The sequence below is a fragment of the Balaenoptera borealis genome (assembly GCF_965194805.1).
Source record: "Balaenoptera borealis genome assembly, chromosome: 16".
Taxonomy (NCBI): domain Eukaryota; kingdom Metazoa; phylum Chordata; class Mammalia; order Artiodactyla; family Balaenopteridae; genus Balaenoptera; species Balaenoptera borealis.
Genome location: NC_138872.1, coordinates 48,729,509 through 48,751,535, shown reverse-complemented (window position 1 = coordinate 48,751,535; position 22,027 = coordinate 48,729,509). Strand labels below are relative to the sequence as shown.

General features: G+C 47.6%; 1 protein-coding gene and 1 pseudogene across 9 annotated transcripts in view; one reads left to right on the top strand and one right to left on the bottom strand.

Moving 5' to 3' along the window:
* Window positions 1-525: 525 nt before the first annotated feature.
* DZANK1 (double zinc ribbon and ankyrin repeat domains 1) overlaps window positions 526-22,027 on the bottom strand; it is a 72,682-nt gene continuing 51,180 nt past the window's right edge. For 7 of the 8 annotated variants that reach the window (XM_082359564.1, XM_082359563.1, XM_082359567.1 and 4 more), the window contains 8 exons: window positions 15,993-16,096; window positions 14,833-14,907; window positions 13,023-13,119; window positions 12,204-12,304; window positions 10,526-10,606; window positions 9,873-10,000; window positions 1,768-1,842; window positions 526-1,357 (listed from right to left, as the gene is read on the bottom strand). In XM_082359564.1, the coding sequence (XP_082215690.1) occupies window positions 1,234-1,357; window positions 1,768-1,842; window positions 9,873-10,000; window positions 10,526-10,606; window positions 12,204-12,304; window positions 13,023-13,119; window positions 14,833-14,907; window positions 15,993-16,096 (785 nt within the window). In that variant the 3' untranslated portion in view covers window positions 526-1,233. The remainder of the gene's footprint in view (window positions 1,358-1,767; window positions 1,843-9,872; window positions 10,001-10,525; window positions 10,607-12,203; window positions 12,305-13,022; window positions 13,120-14,832; window positions 14,908-15,992; window positions 16,097-22,027) is intronic. The other variant, XM_082359566.1, reaches the window with a different exon arrangement.
* Window positions 17,760-21,546, top strand: LOC309613103 (lysosomal-associated transmembrane protein 4B pseudogene; annotated as a pseudogene). The gene has a single exon. The product of its transcript is annotated as a lysosomal-associated transmembrane protein 4B pseudogene (transcript).

Genomic DNA, 22,027 nt, shown 5'->3' with positions numbered 1-22,027 from the left:
ATGGAAAAGTAAGGAAAGTGTTTTCTGAAGCTTACTGACGAGCGCAGAGCCTTGTTGTGCAGTTTCTCTTGCAGCCAACCCTGAGCCCAACCTTAAAGGAAGAGAATTCTGGAAAGGTCGTCCTGGCTACACGAAGCAGACACTGTGCAAACTACCCAGACACCAAACCAGATGACTGGCCTCGGCGGGGCTCTCCGGACACCGGTTACCCTGGCAGCGGCTCCCTCCCCTTCTGCAGGCCACCAGGCCAGGCGTCTACCTGGGAAGCCAGTGTCGGCACCGCCCAACCACACTGGGGCTTGGGTCCCACTCTGCACCTGTCCCCCTGCAGACAGTCACCCGCCCTGGGGAAATAAAGCGCAGGCAGTGATGCCAGCAGAGTCTATTACTTATTGTCGTGAGTTAGTTATTCTAAATTAACAAATATCCTGTTTACAAATGTTAACAGAAACAATTTAGGGACTCCTACTGCAGCGTTAGCACCCAAAGATTGAAATGATGATCTGAAAAAAAGAGGAATCAAAATTACACATTCCTGCAGTTGGTTTATTCAAAGCTTACTTGTCAACCAAAGAACAAGCCATAACAACAGGAATATTGATGAGTTTAGCTTAATAAGGAAAAATTCTAATAAGCTCAATCTTTATGCACTAACTAATTTGGAACCACTTACTAGATATTAAGCAAACAACATGCAGAACAGTACGTGGTTTCCCACGATTTGTCTTAGACAAGGGGACAGAATATGTGTTACCTCTACTTATATTTTACGTGTACTCTCTACGAACACATACACATACTACGTACATTTGCTTATATAATCCTACACTACTTCTGGAAAGACACGACGGACACGGATGTCACTGGTGGCCTCTGTGGAGGGGACGTGGGTGGTTGTGGGCCAGGGACGAGAGGGAGACTTCACAACATTTTATACCTTTTGGCTTAGAACCGTGTGTAATTTTATCTACTGAGAAATAATATTAAAGAGCAAATTCTAAGACAAGCAGCAATACACCACTGAAAGCATACACTAAATTCATCACTCTCCAGGGCATTTGGGGAAATACTCATGGGGTGTTGGGGGCTTATACTGTCACATAACTTTTAAAAGCTTATGAGTGCCTCTCGAGCTCAGTTTCCAAACCTCAAATACGCATTTCAGAAGGAAGAGAACAAAGCACAGCCAGAGCTGGGCGGTTTCTTTAAAGGAAGCCTGTGGGGCCCTCAGGGCTAACGGTCATCCAGGCTGAGCTTAGCAGCAAAGAGCGAGATGACGGGGTCATCCCCAGTTTCCAGGGCCAGGTCATACGCCGTCTGGTCTCTTGCGTTCTTCTTCTGAATGCTTGTGTTGCATCTGCGAAGGAAATGGGGGTGAGCGGACGGACTCAGGTCTCCGAACCTTCCCTGCCTTGGAGGCCAGTCTGGGAGCTCCTGGCCCCTGTCCCAAACTTCCCCCAAGAGGCCACCGTGACCAGCCCTCAAGGGCGGCTCTACCCTGAGACCTGAGGGGTGCTGTGATCTCACACGTCCAGTGCCAATCCTGGCCGTGGGTTCCCATTGCATCAATGACCCACAACCAAGTGGGTTTAAGGGGGCAACGTTTTCATTGTGCTTTTAAAAGCCCTTAGTGCCCTGGGAGCCATGGGGGGATGGTGGCCCCATTACTGGGTCAGCTGTTCTGGAACCAGGACCCTCTGAAATCCTCACAGGCCAACAGGAGGATCACTGTGGCCATCAGTGTCCCTCGGAGGCCAAGGAACATACCCCAGTAAGGCAGTGATGCACTCCCTTCCTGCCAGGCCAAGCAGAGCTGCTTCATGAAGAGCTGTATTTTGGAGCCTGTTTGGATGGGAAAAAAATCCCTGGCTAAATCCTTGGTTCGCATCCTCAAGAAACTGGAGAAGCAGCAGTTGACCAAAGGGGCCTTGGTTTCACCCATGACCTATTTAACTAACCCAGGAAAATCTCTTGACTCTGCCCTCTCTGTTCCTTTCCTTGGAGGATTTGGAGGGTAAGCTTTGATATCAGACAGAATGTGAAAAGCTATACACATATTCATTTTTTAAAGTGAGAAACTCCACAAGGATCTGGTTTGTAGTCAGTTTAGCAAATGCTAATAAATACTGTTAGTATATTTCCTGCAAGAGTTCATGGAACGCGTTGGACACGGTCTCACCCTTGGCTTGACCCTTTGGGCACTGTCTGTATGACAATAACCTTTCAGGGCTGCAGCTCCTATTCTTGTGTAGGGACAATGACCTTGGCTTCAGTGAGTTTGGCTTGTGTGATATGAAAATAAACACCAATCTTAGAACCCAGAGGGCAGGCCCAAGAGGTCAGATAGCATATTTTGCGATGTGCCAGACTGTCTCTACCTTGCCTGGTCAGCTTTGGCCCAGTGAGTGAGCAGTGGATGCTGCAGTGGAGGATGGGGTGCTACCTGCATTCTAGAATTCATGAAAGGCTCCTGCCCAGAGGTGGCAGGAGTGATGGAAGGTGGGAGTCGTGGCTGAAGACAGAGATGAGATGAGCAACTGGAGGTCTGCATTCTCCTGGCCCTGATCTTCTCCTCAACACCGCCACCCTGTCCCCTGCACCTGCAGATGTACCTGCAGCCATACATTTATCCCAATAGAGAAAAAGGATGGTGGCCTCTTTTCTGAAGGAGATAAACGGAGCCTCTGGCAACTTCCACGCCCAGAGGGAAGCCTTCCACTTGTCCCAGTCTGAGAGCAGCTTCATACACCCACAACCCACCCCACCCCCACCCCAGCTGATAAGCTCCTGTCATACACACAGAATTCCCACTCATCTAGCCCATTCCGCATTCTCAAACATGGACGGATGACAAAGGATCACACACATCTGAGAAAAATCTGCAGCATCAAAGAAAAATCAAACACAAATGTGAGAAATTAAAAATGACTGAAGACAATATTAGACAAAAACAGAAGGCTATGAAGAAGAAGCAATCAGAACAAAAAGGAGCTCTTAGAAAGTAAAAATATGACTGTTGAAAGAAAAAGTATTCAGCAGGAGGGTCAAGGAAATCTCTTAAAACAGAGAGAAAAAGGGAAGTGAAAAATATGGGGGAAAAAATTAAAAAGACAGACAGAGGGGGTCAATTCAAGTGGTCCACCATCTAACTAATAGGAATTCTAGAAAGAGAGAATCAAAAAAAAATGGAGGGGAGAAAATAACAAAGAGATAAAATTTCCCTGAGCTGAAGAAACACATGACTTTTCAGACTGAAAGGGCCAAGTGGATGAATGAACAACAGCACATGAAAAAAATACCCCTATGAAATTTCAGAACATCAGGGATAAATGCTTCCAGAAGGAACAAACAGGTCAGAAATGAATAAGAATTTGCTGTAGCATTTTCATGGGCTATGCTGGGTGCTAGAAATCATGAGAGCAAGGCTTGATTATTTTGAACACAGAAATTAATATCAAGGTATTAGTAGTCAAGAGTGAAGAGAAAAGAAAGTCATTTTTGATATTCAAGGACTCAAAAGTTATTTTCTACATACCCTTTCTGAAGAAGTTACCTAAGGCCACACTCTAGCCTGACAAGGGTCAAAACCAAGAAAGTGAAAAATGTGAACGATAACTGTAGGTGGATTCCAGTGAAAAGAAATCCCATGATGACCACTGTGCAGCAGGGCCAGAGGGCTGTCAGGCAGAATCCGAGTAGGAAGTATACTCCAAGAGGGAAGTCTCTAAGAAAAAAAGCACTGAAAAAATAAGAAACCAGGTAAGATTATGGATGTGGTGAAGGCATGTTCTTTTTCAAACCAGAAAAAAACAAAGGCAATCAGAAAGTCCAGGAAAATCAAAGTCACACACAAAAACACACAAGTTGTTCATGGTTTATGAAAGAAAATGAAATGTGACCTGATTTTGAATAATTTATGGTGTGTAAGGAGAATCTACTTGACATTTCTGGTAAGAAAATTTTACTTTGAGTGGCCTAAGTGTTGTTTTCTTGAACCTACAAACAAGAAAATGTAATCAGAGTATACCAATGAATGATATTTATGTAGCTATTATAATGCAATTGCTCTTCGTGCTTTTCAACTATTGCAATCAACCTATGGATGAAGAATGGATGTCTTCATTATGTTAACACAAGTAAATATAGCTGTGATTAGTGTTGTAAAAAGTAAGCATATACTAATAGAAGTTGTGAGATGGAAGGGGAAGGAAAGGTAGAGGTAAAGGTAGAGAGCACTAATATACACTTATATGCACTTACATCCAGGTGAGTCAAGAGACACCACTGACATCATTGAAAGATGATAATTGAAATATAGGAGTTTAGGCATATCATTTATATTTTAACAGTAATTAATAAAGAACAAAAACCAGAACAGAATGATCAAAACATGAAGGTCCAGTCAGCAAGCAAAATCATCACCTATGACAGCAAGAATCAGCAGATACTGTCTAAGCATGCTAAATCAAGAGTGATCGGTTTAAGTGTATTGTTTAGTGACAGAGATATAGGTGACTCTCGGGAGAACTTTAAAACATTTACATATAGTTGTCCTTGGAGACAAGGACTGGGGGTGAAGAGGTGAGGGCAGCAGAGGACCGCCATGCCCTTCCACAGGATTTGATTTTTCAATCATGTCCACATCTCACTTCGACACAATTAAAAAGTGATTTGGTGCGTATGAATAGTTTTCAATAAACATACACAATTTAAGAAATCTTTCTGCCAGACTAGTCATAAATAAGGCAACGTCAGTACGACTAGGCCAGAAATGAATGATGAAATTGGTGACTAAACCTCCCCATACTGCTCTGTACCTAAATCAAGTCTGTCCCAGACTAATTCTGGGAGTCTCTGGTCCTGGGGGGTGGGGGTGGGGGCCTTTCCTGACCACACCACACTGGATTCTCTTACCTGGCTTTATTTTCTTTGTAGCACTTATCATGCTCTGAAATTACTCATTCATTTGCTTACTTGTTTATTGTCTGTCTCCTCCACTAAACTGTAAGCTCCATGAGGGAAGGGAAGTGATGTCTTCATCACTGCTGTATCTCCATCACCTAGAATGCTGACCAGCACACAGTAGGTGCTCAGAAACCACTAGTAAAATGAATACATCAATGAAAAGAATGAATAGACAAACAAATTAAGGGAAGGAGTATTGCCTCCAAGATCGAAACCCATATGAATTGCAGGAAAACATAACTATGAACTCTGCATCCACCTGTGGGAGGGTAATCCTCTGCCTGATTCGGGCTCCAGAATCAGAACTGACCAGGTAATGAGAAGGCTTTCCATTTTCCAAAGTAAATGAGAAACTTAGCACTTTCACCGGTTTTGTGTTGCAACAGAACTCTAAGTGTCCAACCACCCTAATGGTCTTAGACCTTATCTAAGTTTAGATCTTATCATTCATGTAATTTCAGCTAACTTATTTGGCCAAGGCTCCTGGTGCCAACTAAATCTGAGTGGTATGATTGGTTAGTTTCTCCTCATATTTCTCCAGAGGCAGTAAGTGAAAATGGCAAGGCCATGTGCCTTATGACAGAATTTCGATGACTTTCCAAAGATCTGCCTTTGGTTTGATACAAACAGTTCCTGCAAGCAACTAAGATTTGGGGATCACTCTTCATGTTGTTGTTGCTGGTGGTGATATTATTGTTATTAGTTTGATCAGATCAACATAACTGAGCTGTCAGGCACGGGGGAGAGTCCCGTGTCCAACAGCACTGTGAGGTCACTCCTTACCACGGACCATGCTGGGTTGATTCTTAACGTCTCAGTGTTTGTAAGAACAGCCTGTGGACCCTCGCTACTGAAACTGTGGCACCTGGACCATTGGCATCTCCTGAGAGCTTGATAGAGATGCTGGATCTCAGGCCTGGCCCCACCCAGACCTACCAAATGTGCATTTTCACAAGATCCTTGGCTGATTTACATACACATTAAAGTATGAGAAGCATTTATCAAGTTTATCTTCTTAGAGTTTGGTGCATTAAAAAAATACACATGCCCTTTCCTTAATGTGAAAACTTGGACTTGGGAAGGCTTGGTGACATCTGTTAACAGAAATAGAACTTAGAACTTAAATCCAGTTGTAACACCTTTCACCCAGGGCTTCTGTTATTTAAGCCCCACATGGTTATTCTCCCAGAGCCAACTCACCCCCATCCCCATATCCTATGTCAATCATCATGCAGTTGATACTTTCCGTTCAAATCCTGATAATCCTCTTTTTTCATAATCACAGCTTCACGACTGCCACCGTTAAAGTCCAATCATTAGGCTCCGGGCACTACAAACGATCTCATTTCATCCTCCACTAACTCTATGACCCGAGTTCGATTATCCCCATTTTACAGATGAGAAGACCTAGCAAGAGGAATATGTTCATTTTCTCCACATTTTGCTCTCTCCTGCCTCCACACTGTCCCCTGTCACCACAGAAGACTCTACTTTCCCCTCCTTTAGCACAATTCCCAGTGGTCACATTCAAAGTGTACATTTTTCACGAGGTCTTTCAGATGACCTCTCCTGGGCTCTAAGTCACTTGAATTATTTGTTCATCTACTAAGCACATGTGTGAGTGCCAGCCTGGTGCCCCCAGATGTGCCAGGGCCACCTGGTCACCTGTGACACAGTGCTTGTTCCTCTCTCGGGGAGCTCAGAGGACCTGGCTGTAAATTCAGGGTGGAGGGGTACACAGTGTGCTACGGGGGTCTGACCACGGAGGTCTCAGTCACACCAGACACCAAACTCCTCCTCATCTTTCATCTTTCCTGCCTCCCCGGTGGCATAAATAAGGCTTCACTGTCACTTCACCCCCTCAAGTTCCTGGGGCTTCACCACGCATTTACCATTTGAACTCAGATATATTCACAGGGTTGCGGCATCTCCTAGGTGGACTCAAGGCCTTCTGTCTTCACAACTCTCCCCAGGCTGAGAGCAGAGTGCGTGTTCTATTTACTCAGTAATGGGGCTGGGGGCGGGGATCACTGATGGCTAGATTTTCTTGGTTGGTGGTTTCCTGCATAACCACAGTTTGGTTTTGGAAGATGATGAATCATGACTCTGCCAACGCTTAGCTGTGTACCTAGCTCCCCAAACAAGTTAACTGCAACACGGCGAGGGCATGAGACGGAGCGCGTCCTGCCATCAGAACTCCTGCTGTGAGTCTCCTCCTCCGAGGAGCTTGTCATTGTCACGGCAGACCTTCCGGAACGCGGGTGGCACAGCAAGTACACTGTGGTGCCCTGTGAATTTGTATCATAAAGACACTTTCCTACTAATGCACAAGCAACGCAAACTGTTTACTCCAATCTAAGTATCACGGTGAATTAAGGTACACTCTCTCTCTTTGCAAATCCTGAATTACCTAACAGAATAAATCTCCACAGGTGAACCTCTAAGTAAACTGATGGTTGCATTTTCCTCACTTGCCTGCTAGGGCACAGCTCAGAGGCTCGATATTTGAAACTGCCAGTGAAGAAGGGCAGCTACTGTCCAAAAGCAAACAGCATCTCTCTGTGTCCCTCTCCTCGCAAGACTTTTTGAATCCGTGTTGCTGAAGTCTGCTGGTAAGAGGTGTCAGCTTTGGTGGAAGATGTGTATTTCTCCTCAGCCATCCCCTTTCTGCTGAGTATGAGTTTATTCTGGTAAGAAAGACACAAACATGGGAACCAGAAACCCTAGGGAGGGGCTTTCTGCTACCGGCCAAGCTGCTGGACAGAAGCTACCTGTATGGAGACCACCTGGGTTGCCTCTCGCCATTAGCCAAACAGGCTCAGGGTGAGAAGAGAATGTTAATCCTTGTTTGCAAAGGACAAGTCACGGAGCCTCTTTTACAGGAAAGTCAGATCGCCAGATGGCTTGTGCCTGAAGAGCTGTAGACAGTGGAGCCTTGAGGTCATGTTCCTGGGTCTACAGAGGTCCAGCTGTGGGGCAGAGGCCGGGTAGACCCAGGCCCAAACCCTGTGAACTAACAAATATAAGCCACACTCAGCAGAACTGGCTCTCAGTGGAAAAAATCTGCTTTCTGAACCCGCCCCTCCCTGACCCCACGTGAGCTATATTCTGCTAACAGTAACCATGACAATGCAGGGGGAGTGACAAAGGGCTATTACACACCATTCAGCTAGACCATATAACCACGGCCGGCGTTAGACTTAGTAGAAATGCAAGGAGATCACACGTGGATAGATGTCAGTTTACAGAATGGTAATGAAGCAACAATGGAAACTGAGGAACACCAAAGAGAGACAGGTCACCTGTTCCAGGTTCAGAGATAGGTTCATCCTGTTAGCCAGACTCTTCATAAAGCCAGGACTCATCACACTTAAGCAACAATTCAAAATGTGCTCAAGCGAGTTTTGTATCAACCACAAACATTATATGTAAATGCAATTAAAAAATCCTTATCTGGGCTTCCCTGGTGGCGCAGTGGTTGAGAGTCTGCCTGCCAATGCAGGGGACACGGGTTCGAGCCCTGGTCTGGGAAGATCCCACATGCCACGGAGCAGCTGGGCCCGTGAGCCACAATTGCTAGACCTGCGCGTCTGGAGCCTGTGCTCCGCAACAGGAGAGGCCGCAATAATGGGAGGCCTGCGCACCGCGATGAAGAGTGGCCCCCACTTGCCGCAGCTAGAGAAAGCCCTCGCACAGAAACGAAGACCCAACACAGCCATAAATAAATAAATAAATAAATAAATAAATAAATTAAACTTAAAAAAAAAAATCCTTATCTGAATTATCCAATTATAAAGCATACCTTCACACAAAACAAGGTGTCATTATTTCTATTAATAATGATAATATAAGTGTAGGAATGTAAATGATGAAGCTGACAAGGTATGACGCCTGTGAACCCCAAGAGAACTTGAGAAAGTAAATTCCAGCCATCAAATGTGTACACCCACAGGCCAAACACTTTGCTACAAAATTAAACTGCTGATAAAAAGGGGGTCGTGTCTACTGACACAGGAGTCCTATCGGGCAGAAACTTTAAAAAACGCACATAGAAAAATTAAGAGAGAGAGATTTTGAATAAAAACGCTAGAGGAAATTTTGAAACAGAGGAGAATAGAAGCAAAGCTATTTAACTTTTGTCCCCTGTGCTCCTTGCCAACCTCGGCAGCGCGATTCACAGAGCGGGGCCCCAGCTGCCTCAGTAACAGTGCGGGCGGCAGGGTGGTTGACCTGCGATTCCCCCAGATGACTTTCAGTTCAACAGCTTGGTCAGCAGGATGTAAGCAGCTAACGGCGAGGACCTGGACTCAAAACACTGTCCACCCCACGTCTCCAAAGTAATTTGCAAGGGAACAGTGGGCTCACAAGGCCGGGTGGGGTCAAGGGTGGGAAAGTAACAAAACCATCCCACGTGACTGGGGATCTCGTCATCCCGCTTCTCAGCTGCGGACAGAGGCAGCAGGAGACGGCGTGGTGAACCCGCGTGCACCGCCTCCCCCCGGGGCTGTTCGCATCCACGGACGACCGGATAAGGTTTTCTTTCTGCAGCAACTTCACGGGTACATTTCCCACCATGATGAAAATCATGATGAAAACACTGCTTAACACTCAACGGCTAAGGATTTGCGGGCCCACAAATATAAATAAATTCATGAGTTAACAAAATGGACCATCATTTATCAAAGCTACTAAAAGTTAGACAATCCAGTAGTCCGTTTAAAAACCTCTGTTTTACCCAGATTTGGAAAACAGAAGCAGTTATGTCTCTCATTAAGGCCAAAATGGGTTGAAATGGTTCCTAAGTGGTTCAAGTTGAACAGGGCCTGCAAACTGACCGCTCGGAGGAGCCCCACCAAGTACCAGCTGGCTGCGACCTCACCCACAACTCTCCCTCGTGTTTCACTTACGGGCCCCACTGCTGGTCCACATCCGCGCCCCTCTGCACGAGAACCGGGATCGCTTCATGGTGCTTGTTCGTGACCGCCAGGCTCAGAACGGGCTGGTCTTCCTTGTCACTGCAGTTGGGTTCTGCTCCCTGCAGCGTGTAGAAAAGGACAAACTTGCACAAAGCCTAAGCTCAGTGGCACCCGCTCGCCATCCTAGTAAGTATAGCAAACCCTTGATGGAACTAAACTGCTTTAACTCAAACGAAGCAGGAACTCCAAGACCCAACCTATAAAGACAGAGCTGCCAAGTCATGTGGGCGATCAAACTTGTGTTTCTGCTCCGCCAGCAGGAGGCCAGGCACCTGGGTGGACAGCCTTGCTTCTTTAGGAAGCATGATGGTCACACAGGGTCACAGACCAGGGATTCTGTCCACCTTCCTGCACTTTATTTGGGCTCCTGTGCACCTTTCTGCCTATTTTCTTTGCTATAAAAATTAGCAACAGGTAACAATTAATGTAAAGTTTTTGACTAGCCGTTTAGCCCACTTCCAGATGGTTTTAAATTAAGCGGCACTGTGATTATCACAATATTGAACAAAACTTCCGTCTGAAAGAGATGGGGTGGCAGGCCTGGCTGAGAGCCTCAGGGAGGCGTGTTCTTGGGCTGCACTTACTTCATCACGTAGCTGTTCCATCACAGACACTCTTCCTTCCCCTACTGGTCCGACTTCCTTCAGCAGAAGCCTGTTTTCAGGCTGCGGGATCACAGAAGGTGGTCGTTTCCACGGCCGCAAAATCTTTTTATTGTCACGTCCCACTTGTCCAGGCTCAACCCTCAGGGCAAATGTTTCCTCTCCTGGATAAGTTCTGAGTCCCAGGGACAGGTGAGTGTGAGCACGAGCGTGTATGTGTGTGTGTGAAGTGTGTGTGGGGTGTGCATGTGTGTGTGTGTGGTCTTCAACGGCCAGCAGCACAGATAAACACATCTAATGTAAATCTAGCCAGTCTCTGAGGCCTTGCCTGGGGGAAGGACACCACACTGACATTTTTTCGTGTTATTAAGGATGGGGATGCAATGAGAAACCTCATAAAACCCTAGAAACCACACACTAGTTTTATTATGAATACTTCTAGGAAAAGCAACCAGGTGAATCCTAAAGTTTACGCTGTGTGCTTTATAAGGTGTTCGAAATCAGCCTGAGTGTGACCACCTGCCTGCGGAGAACCCCCCGCCCCCGACCAGGCTGGGTGCCCGTGTACGTGCCGGGAGGCCCCGGGGCCCCCCGTGACTGAAGTGGTGGGGCTGGAGGGGAGAACTGACCCTGTGTCCACCTCCACCTCCAGCTCGCTGCCACAGCCAAAGAAGGCCGACCGGAGGGCAAGGTGGTGGGTGAGCAAAGGCACCCACTGTCTCTCCAAAGCTCCCGTTAAAACTATTCATGGCCCATAATTGTGAAAAACAAAACTCTAACAGCTGAGGGAAACCGGGAAAGGGTACCGTGCATGGATCAGAAATGGTGAAGAATCCCAAAGATTGAAAGCAGATGGAATCAGACTGACAGGGAAATCAAAGCCAAGAGGAAAACCAGCTGCAGACCCCAGTCATGTGAGCGTGTTCTCTCCAGGGAGACCAGCAGGGGGGCGGGCGTTGGGTGTGGCTGAATCCACAGCGTGTTATTAAAGGGCTTTACCACGAATCACGGGGATGGCCTGCATCCTCCCTGCTCTCCCGAGTAGAAGGGCGGGAAGCTTTTGCTCCCTGCTTAAACCCTGATACTATTTTCCATACAGTTCACAATTTGCCTAACAGAGGCTTCTCCTGGGAGCACTGGGCCTGAGAAGGGCGAAGGGCAGAGGCCAGACACGGGACGGGTTTGGAGAGTCAGGAAGGAGCGGTAACCACCACGGCACTCCCACTACCACGCTCACCAGCAGAGGAAAGGCCTGCCCACGCTGGCAACTTCGGGGACCCTCCACCCACAGAGACCGCAGGCCCACAGACCCAGCTGGGCACCCGTGCTAATCAAGCTAGCCCTTCGTTTATCAACATGACCTAACAACAAAGGATCATCACATGTTCGAGACAAACCAAAAGCAAGAAAGAGAAAGATGAGCAGATAGAACTGACCCCAGAGGAAACAGGTGATTCAGGAGACTGAGGAGAACTTTAAAATAATTCCAGTGAATAATCTTGAGAGATTTTAAAGGTTCTGCCTCCATAAAATAAAAACACACTGCTATAAAAAAGGGAACAGAAAATGAAAAAGTATTCTTCCATTTAAACAATCTCAAAATAAAACATTAGATGCACAGCTGAAGAAGACAGCTCTAAGGATCAAGGAGAACACATACCGTAAGCTGCTGCTTCTTCTCTTGAAACGTTTTGGTCTTGAAATTCTTGGTCCTTGTGACTTTCTCCGTGGTGTCTGGGGTGCTCTGGCTGTAGTCACTCACTGGAATGACAGGAGTCGAGGACCAAAGTGAAGCCCCCTGCCACTCCCATCATGTAAAGAGCCACTCTCCTGCCATGCCCCCCTCAAGAGGTCGGAAGGAGGAAAAGGCTTTTATAGAAATTTCTATTTGATGAAACCTGGCCCGAAGGACTCCTGGGGCTGTCCTTCTTGGTCCAGAACCAGAGGGGGGGGGAGGGAGGGGAATAAAAGGGGCTACAGTTCTCAGGCCCCAAAGAGTACCCCCTGCCCCAATTTATCTCCCCAGTTCCTGTGAAAGACTGCAAAGGTCTCACGCCTGACTTTGGGGAGGCCAGAGGAATAACATGGGTGGAACGTGAAAGTAAGAGGCCTGGCTGGGCCAGCAAATTTTAAGCAGTTCTCTCCATCCTTGCCAAGTCACTGTGTTGTTTTTGGTCAACGGTTCTTTAGGTTTTTCTTTTTTAATTATTATTTTTTCGTCCAGGTTTACTGAGATGTAACTGACATCCAGCACTGTATGAGTCTCAGGGGCACAGCATGATGATCTGACTCACATACGCCATGAACTGATGACCACAAGAAGTTTAGTGAACAGCGTCATCTCGTATAGAAACAAAATGAAAGAAACAGAAAAAAATATTTTTCCTCGTGATGAGAACGTGTAGGATTTACTTTCCTGTAACAACATCCATATATAACTGGTCAACCGTTTTAAAGTCCCCGGAAGGGGACAACTCACCCAGGTTGGACCCGCTGCCGAACAGCCTGTTCCCTCCCTCGGTGACACTGCTCAGAAAGTGGTCGCTGAAATTCACCGCCTTGTTCAGGTAAAGGTTCTGGCCAATGAAAAAATTCCAGCACCATGAAAGACGAGGCCGCCGCGTCCCAGCAGAATGGTCTCCCTGCTCACCTGCTCCTCTTTCTGTTAACGACAGCCCTGTCTACCCAGACAGTCAAGCCTGCAGCGTGACCGTGCTTGCAGACACCTCCCTCACCTCACCGTGATGTTCTGTTCATTCTGCCTCTTACGCAACTCCTCATTCTGGCCCCTCTTCTCACACCGAGATCATTGCAACAGCCTCCAAACAGCTTCCTGCCAGCCCACCTTCCCTGTGGCTGCCCCAGCCCCTTTATACAATGAATGTATACGTAACTGTGTCCCTCTGTGCTTACAACCCTTCCGTGTCTTGGGATTAGGGTGGTCTGACGGGGAGGCTCAGGCTGCAGAGTCTGTATCCTGGTTTGGTCACTTAGTAGCTTAGGGGCCTTGGAAGAAGCAAGTTGCTTAACTTCTCTGAGCCTCAGTTTCCTCACCCGTAAAGCGGAAATATTATGACCAGCCTCAAAGAGATGTTGTCAAAGCAAAATGAGGTTACATGGATGTCTATAAAATGAGGATGGGTGATACACAGGCCAGACCCGGGATTCCGTATCCACCTGGACCGGTTCCACAGCGTGGCACCCTGCTCCTGCCATCGGGAGCCACCTGCTACTTCCTGAGCACAGAACACGTGGGCTAAGAAAAAACACACACAGAACCTGGGACACATCCCTGACTTCTACGTGATGGACAGCTTATTGCAGATGCTCTTGTGTCTGTCCAGTTCCCCTTAACCAGTCAGGTACCATCCCAGCTGCCACGCTGGCTGCTAACAGCTCACAGCTGACCCCCCTCTCCAGCTGCCCTCAGTAGGTGAGGGCTGACCTGCCCTAGCGGTTATGCCCCTCCCCCCCAGCCTCAAGTGGGGACAACTGTGTGGTGTGACTCGCCGTGTTCTGCGTCCCTCAGTCCCATTCTCCTGAAGCACCTCCCTGCCCAAGCTCTGCTGCAGCCACACAACCGAAAACACAGCATTTAGTGCTTTCCTTGGTTACAAAGCACATTCACGTGTATCTTCCCACTGGACACTCCCAGCCTCCCTGTGGGTCAGGCAGGGCCCAGGTATCTGTCCCAGTTTTAGAGACATCGTTAGCACCCTGCCAGGTCACGGCCAGGCCCGAGTTCCCCTCCTTTTCCTTGCCTTCTTCACTTTCTTCTCAATCCATGAATTATTCTTTTGTATGTTGTGACTTCTTGTCCAATGAAACTAAAGCTGCCTGTATCAGTTAATGTTTGTCACACACTTATGGGCTCCATGGCAATGTTCCAGTTACCAAATGAGAGGGAAGATCAAGGGAGACATGGCCACAAAGTATGGCTTATTTTTATAGGCAAATAGGTCAAAGTACATATCAGCAAACATTTCTGTCAGTCTTTCGCCTATACTCAGACTTCACTGGGTATAAATAAACCTGAGAACTACAGGACCAATAGGGTGGGTGATAATTTCTGTTCTTACGACATCTTTATGTGCCTGAAAGCTGGCTTCTCTGAGGTTTAGCTCAGTTATTTATCTAATTCTATGAAATTGCTGGCCTCCAGTTAAGTCTCATAATATTCTAAACTCTTCCTTTCTATGGATTATGCAGAAGCATTTCAATAAATCATAAGCTACCATTTACTAGGTCAGTCAATTTTGAAATGAATAACTTCCGGCAGTTTTACTCACCTTGTTTGAGACTTGAATATAATTCAGCCTGATGCTAACTTCATAGCCATCCTCATGGACGGTAGCAGAGATGAGCTTGTAAAAAAGTATTAGAGAGCATTCACAACCATGAGTGTGGGACTCAAAGCTCGGAGCCACAGCCAAGAAATTCTGAGATGCTAAGCTGTACATTTAATCAAACATTTAATTAACACAAAGGAAGGCAGGAAAAGAGAAACAAAAACTAGATGAAATAGGACACAAATGGCAAAATGGCAGACACAAATCCAGCCTTCTCTATAATCCCATTAATTATAAATGAACTAAATACTCCAATCAAAGAGCAGAGACTGCCAGATTGGTTAAGAAAGCAAGACCCAAATTGATACTGTCTACAAGAGACACACTTTAATGAAGCCACATGGCTGCAGGTCATCACCTGGCAAAAGGTGACCTGGGGGGGCCAGGCCTTGGCAATCAAGGGCCAAGTATTCAGGTGAGCAGCTGTCTCTATAAGTAGCGGGAGGAATTTAGATCAATGGGGCTCAGCAAATGCTTTAAGGATCAGATAGTAAATATTTTAGGTTTTGTGGGCCATATGGTCCTTGCTCTTGCAGTACAAAAGCAGCTACAGACGATAAGTAAATGAATGAGTGTAGCTGTGATCCAATAAAACTTGATTTACAAAACTGGTGGCAGGCCAGATTTGCCCCACAGGCCACAGTTTGGAGACCCCTAGATTAGGCCAAGGAATTAATAAACCACCAAAATAGATTATCAAAGGAAAGTGAGCAATACTTGACAATGACACAGTTCCAATGTTGGCCTAACTTGGTGGCAGAGGAGTGGATGGGCTAACTTTGAAAGGTTCTTTTAGTCTCATGACAGAGGAAAACGCCTTCTCACAGATGTGTGTCTTTATAACAGCAGTATCCCTGGGGTCTGACAGACCTGCTTCAAGTCCTGAATCCCCTGAGACCCAGAGTGTAGTCTTTGGCAGGTCACCAAATCTCTCTGAGCCAGTTTTCCTGGATGTCAAATAAGGCGAGGAGGCATGGAAAGCGGGGCAGGAAAAAGAGAAAGGGCAAGCAAAGTGCAATTTCAGGACAGTCCGTGGGGGCAACCTCAGCCTGATCCCACGGGATGCTCCAGAGAGGAAGTCCCGCTCAGAGGCCACCCACCTTTCCCATCCTGGGCTCTGCAATCAAGGCCCGGAATTCAGGGTTGTTCTGAGCGTAAGACCGGAGGTGAGCGGAGATATGGTCCACCTGTTTTCTCCAGTATCCTAAAGAAGGAGAGAAACCCAAACACGCGGATGATTCTCCTGAGGTGAAGGAGGAAAAGTGTCAGCATGCAACATGCATTTTCAGAGAGCTCATTTCTCTTTGCCAAACTCTGTGATGGTTTTTGCTTTCTGAACCTTGACTATGTACCAGAATAAGTTCCATGAATATTATAGAATTCCAAAGGAGTGTATTTTGATTGCCATATCTGGGGTCTTTTTCTTTTATTCTTTTAAAATTAACCATATTGAGAAACAACTTACTAATAAAGTGCCCCTATTTGAAAGGTAAGTGCCCCTGTTTTGAGTTTTGGCAAGTGTATACATCCCATCGATATGGAGAGCATTCCCATCACTCCAGAAAGCTTCCTGTGCCCCTTTCAGTCTGCACAGGGTTTAAAATAATTCGAATTCATTGCCACCATTTAAGGCTTGAGAGATTTCACATGAGTCTGGTTTCTCGTGCGCAGGTGGGCGATGCAGCAGCATTGGGCCTGCCCTTCTGCCGGGCCCGGCTGCCTGGGGCCGAGGGGTGGCTGCCCGCTTTGGACGGGGCAGGGCGCTCCAGCCGGCCACAGCCCTTGCAGGCCTGGCTGCCTGCCTTGACTTCCTGGCTCTGCCCTGTGGCCACTTGAGTATGAAAACCTGCATCGGATCCCACCTCATCATTTTACCAGTGAGGACACTAAAGCTGAGAGCAATCGGGTGGCCTTTGCAAGGTCATCCAGACATCTAAATCTTACTCAGCCTTACTTTCCTTACCTGTAAAATGGGACTAATACCTCTCATCTCATACGTTACTGTGACACCAAATAAGAGAACCTCAGTGTCTTAGTTTGGGTTCCCCTGACAGCAGAGCCTGAGACGAATATTTAGGACAGGCAGTTTCTTTTGAAGGTGACCCTGGGAAGCACGAATGATGGAGCAGAAACAGCAGGACAGGGCAGGAAGGGAAGCCAATTAAGCATCTGTTAAAAGCTGGTCAATGCCGTGGGCAGCGGGGCTCCGTCCTGCTGGGACCTGAGAGGAACCCGGCAGAACACACCCCAGGTCTGTGCACTGGACAGAGGGACCGAGGCATTCACTCTCCGCCCCGGGCCCGTGTGTGAGCTCCGGCACTTCTGAACTGCACCCGCCTGTGGACCGGCAGTCTTCTGCTGCTCTGAGGCAGCAAAGCAAAGAGATGCTGTGGCACGTTTGACGAGGGACACGAGCAGAGATGCGCAGAACCAAGCACCACGCTGTGCTGGGATCGGGCGGGCAGAGGGGTCTGGGCATCACGAGAGTCGGCTGCGAGTAGCTGACATAACACCAGAGGGAGCACTGAGCCCAGCACAGGGTTTGGCACAAAGTAGGCACATTCATCCCACAAACAGTCACCGAGCACCTCCTGTGTGCCATGCACTATCTGAGGGCTGGGGATACAGCAGTGAACAAAGTGCTTGCCCTTGAGGAGTTCACAGGTGGACCCAGAGAAAATACAGGTAAATAAATAAATACGCAGGCAGGAGTATGCTAAACACGAAGATCTGACTGAGAATCTACAACAGATGTACGATTCCAAGATCAAATGTCAACTCTCAAAAGAGCCTCCAGGGGGGGCATTATGGAAAGGCTGGGAGGGGTGAGGGGGTCTTTTGGAAAAGGTCCTGGCAAGACCGTAAGTCCTCTTTTGGGGGGTGAGGTCTGCTCCCTCCCAGCTCGGGATGAAAGAGGGGGTTCCAGGGGCTGCCTTCTGCTATAGGGAACTGAGGTCCCATGTCTATTATCTGTTGGTGCCAAGCTAAGCGCCCCAGAACCTGGTGGTTTAAAATGTCAGCCACCTGAGGCCTCACACTTCTGTGGGTCCGGAGTGTGGCCAGTGCCCAGCAGGGATGGCTCATCTCTGCCCCACATGGTATCAGCCGAGCCATCAGCTGAGGCTGGGGGTCCGAGATGGTCTCATCCCTGTGGCTGAGGCCTCGGCTAAGATGGCGCAGGGCTGGGGGCCGCCTGGCCTCTCTCTTCCCGTGACTGCCGCCTGCACCCGCTCAAACGTCAGCAGTCTTTGTGGTGGCTGTTGGCTGGGCCCTGAGGCATCTGTCCTCATTCAGCGATCTGTCCTGACCTCTTTACACGGCACTCACTTCCTGGGGAGTAAGTGCAAGCTCCCAGCCCTCCTAAGTCCAGGCCCGGAACTGTCGTGGTGTCTCTTCTGCCACTTCTGCTGATGAAAGCAACTCGCAAAGGCCAGTCTAGATTCCAAAGGAAGGGAAACAGCATACAGGGGTGGGAGGGGTCATTCTGGTCATCTCTGCGGACGATCGACCAGGACACTCATGCCTGGAAGACAGTGGACTGGGTCCTGGCGCCCAGCTGGGAAATCCACGAGGCAAGAGAAGAGCTGGGAATGACTGACTCCCAGCTCTGCAGCCCAAGGAACTCAGGGGACCTCATCCCCATGGAACTATAAAATAAACATTTAAAGTGTCTGGAAATGGTTCTAGGGACATAGAGCAAATATAGAAACATCTGAAGAAGAAACTGTGCTAAAACTCAGAACAGCAAGAGTCTGTGGTGTTTGAACCATGACCCACCCCCTTCTCTCCTCTCTCAGCTGAGCACAATGAAAACTTCATTCCATGTGGTTCAACCATAAACACACAGCTCCCTCTCCTCCCACCTCCCAGCTCCCAGCTGGAGAGCTACGGAATCTTCCCAGAAGAAGTGGGATTCAGTGTTTCTCATCCCGCCCCCAATTACCTGCTGCAGAGACCAAATTCTGGGCAAATGCAGTCAAGAGTGGGGGCCCCCCTCCTCTGTCCAGCCACCATTTATGGGATGGACGCTCTCCCTTGGGTCTGGTACACTGAGAATACTGCGGTCCAGGTCATCCTTTGCCTGGCTTATTTGTAAAGCAGAGGTCTCATAGTAGAAGAGGCAAGTCAAGAAGACCAGAGGTGACAGCTGCACCCCCTTCACTGTGTGCCCAGCTGCTGAAGAGAAACACACCATCATCCCCACCCCCTGATCCAGAGCATTGGCTCAGATATTTTGCACAAGGGAAGATAAGACAGAGAGCTCCGAATCTCCATAGGAACCCACTCCTTTGGCAAGAGTGTGAGGAAGTTCAGGCCTAAGGATAACAATGAGTGATGTGGTAAAAAGCAATGAAAAGAAGCCTAGAGACAGGAGTTAAACCATAGGCTGGCCAGCTTACCAAAGAGAACCACAGAACAGCTAAGAAGAGCTCTCCTGAAGTCTGAAAAATATCTCAAACACTGATCTCAAAAACTATCTCTGTAAAGAATCTCAAATTTAATTGGATCAGGGAGCTGGCAGCAGCCGCGTGGCGGGCCCAGACCCACGCGGCCGAAGCTCCTGCAAACTTGGGCGCGCGCTCGCGCCACTGCGCCGGCGGCCCGAGCGATGAAGATGGTGGCCCCCTGGACGCGGTTCTACTCCAACAGCTGCTGCCTGTGCTGCCATGTCCGCACTGGCACCATCCTGCTCGGCGTCTGGTACCTGATCATCAATGCCGTGGCACTGCTGGTTCTATTGAGCGCCCTGGCTGATCCAGATCAGTATCGCTTTTCAAGTTCTGAACTCGGAGGTGACCTGGTATGGAGCATACAAGCAACACGTGGCCTGGGTCATCCCATTCTTCTGTTACCAGATCTTTGATTTTGCCCTGAACACCTTGGTTGCAGTCACTGTGCTTGTTTATCCAAACTCCATCCAGGAATACATAAGACAGCTGCCTCCTGATTTTCCTTACAAAGAAGATATCATGTCAGTGAATCCTGCCTGTTTGGTCCTTATTATTCTTCTGTTTATCAGCATTATCTTGACTTTTAAGGGTTACTTGATTAGCTGTGTCTGGAACTGCTACTGATACATCAATGGCAGGAACACCTCCGATGTCCTGGTTTATGTTACCAGCAATGACACTGTGGTGCTGTTACCCCCGTACGATGATGCCACTGTGAAAGGCGCCGCCAAGGAGCCGCCACCACCTTATGTGTCTGCCTAAGCCTGGAAGTGTGGCATAGCTGGGAGCGACGGCTTGACTTTCATACATCAGAGCAACAGTTCTTTAATTTTACTTCTGAGATGAGCTCTCTGAGCTTATCTGTTGCTGAAAGGCTACAATTTAAAATTTTCGATGGTAAGTTGAAACTCTCTGTAGTTTCAAACCTATGCTTTAGCTAGAGCACCGTGATAGAGTAACTGTAGAATTCTTTCAGTGGGGGTGGGGTTGGCTCCCCTAGTCTTGCCTCAGCATTGAAACTATCCAACAATCCGGGTGGACCTTTTGTCCAAGGAGTCTGTTGTACGTGCTGAGCCCCAGAGTTGAAGAATTTGTGACACTTTTCTCTCCATTCCCTCCTTTCTCTTTTGAAAGCGTAAAATAAAATCAAAATTATACAATGCTTTTCTTAGGCCACTCCAGTTTATAGAACAAACCCTTAGGAGAAAAGGAATGTTAATCGTGTAAGGAGTCCATATATACACATAAATAAAACAAGAATTTCTTTAGATCCTTTATGATTTAAATTAAGTGACAATTTGAGTTTGCTGGTCAAGGATTTTGTCCACGGGCTAAATTGAGACCCTTTGTCAATTCCCGGCAGTGAGGACAGTCAGTCACCACCCCGGTGGCTGCTCTTGTATACCCACGTCTGGGGTCACGGCATGGTGTGTTAGAGGGGATCCGGTTGGTACTGTGTGGTATCAGGTTCTCCCTTTCTCAGAGTTTCCCATCCCCACTCAGAGCCTAGCCTGACTCAGGGAGGACATCCATCAGCTTTTGTCAAGTGGAATTGCTGATATGTATTTACCCAACAATCTGAAAAAAGGTTTTCTTCTCTCCCTGCAAGGCACATCCTACTACTTTGAATTTCTGAGTATGCCTCATCATCTTTTAAAATGAGTGTAAAACAGACTTCAGAAAAATGGGAGGTGGCGGGGGTGCTTTCCTTGTGAAATGCCCTTATCTTGACTACCTGAATTTCAAGGGACTTTTATATATTCATATGTTCAAAAGTCACAGCTCTCCTGTTTGTTCATTACTGAATGTGCTGTAAATGAAGCCATTTGCAATTAAAGTGAGATTTGCCGACATTCCCCCTGAAAAAAAAAATTAATTGGATCAGCCTGTAGAGCAATTTACACCCCCAGAGTGTGGTGGAAAGTAATAAAGCAATCAGCCAGCAATAAATGGAACTTAAAGGCTGGTTATGGTCAGGGAAAGAGATGGTCAAAGACAGCCTCGCCAAAATCACGGTCATCCTAGGGTGACAGGGTGCATGGCCAAGGCCTCACTCTCCAAGGAGCAACTTCAGAGGCGTCCCACTATGGGGGTGAGACAGAGCTCAGGAACCTGGTCCAGCTGGTCACTAAACAAAAAAACAAGCAAATAACAGTAACAAGCCTGGAGGCGAGGTCAGTACCCAGAGTTGCTACAGTATGTTATTTTAGAATTTTTTTTTTTTTAAGGCATTGTTTACTTTGTTAATTTATTTATTTTTGGCTGTGTTGGGTCTTCCTTTCTCTGCGAGGGCTTTCTCTAGTTGTGGCAAGCGGGGGCCACTCTTCATCGCGGTGCGCGGGCCTCTCACCATCGCGGCCCCTCCCGTTGTGGGGCACAGGCTCCAGACGCGCAGGCTCAGTAATTGTGGCTCACGGGCCTAGTTGCTCCGTGGCATGTGGGATCTTCCCAGACCAGGGCTCGAACCCGTGTGCCCTGCATTAGCAGGCGGATTCTCAACCACTGCGCCACCAGGGAAGCCCCCAGTATGTTATTTTAAATGTCCAGGTTCCAAAAAAAAAAAAGAAAAAATTAAGAGACGAAAAAAGAAAGCAAAGAAACAAGAAACTGTGATTCATACACAGGAAAAAAAACAGGCAACAGAAACTGTGAGAGTGGTCATATGTTGGAGATTTAACAAAGAT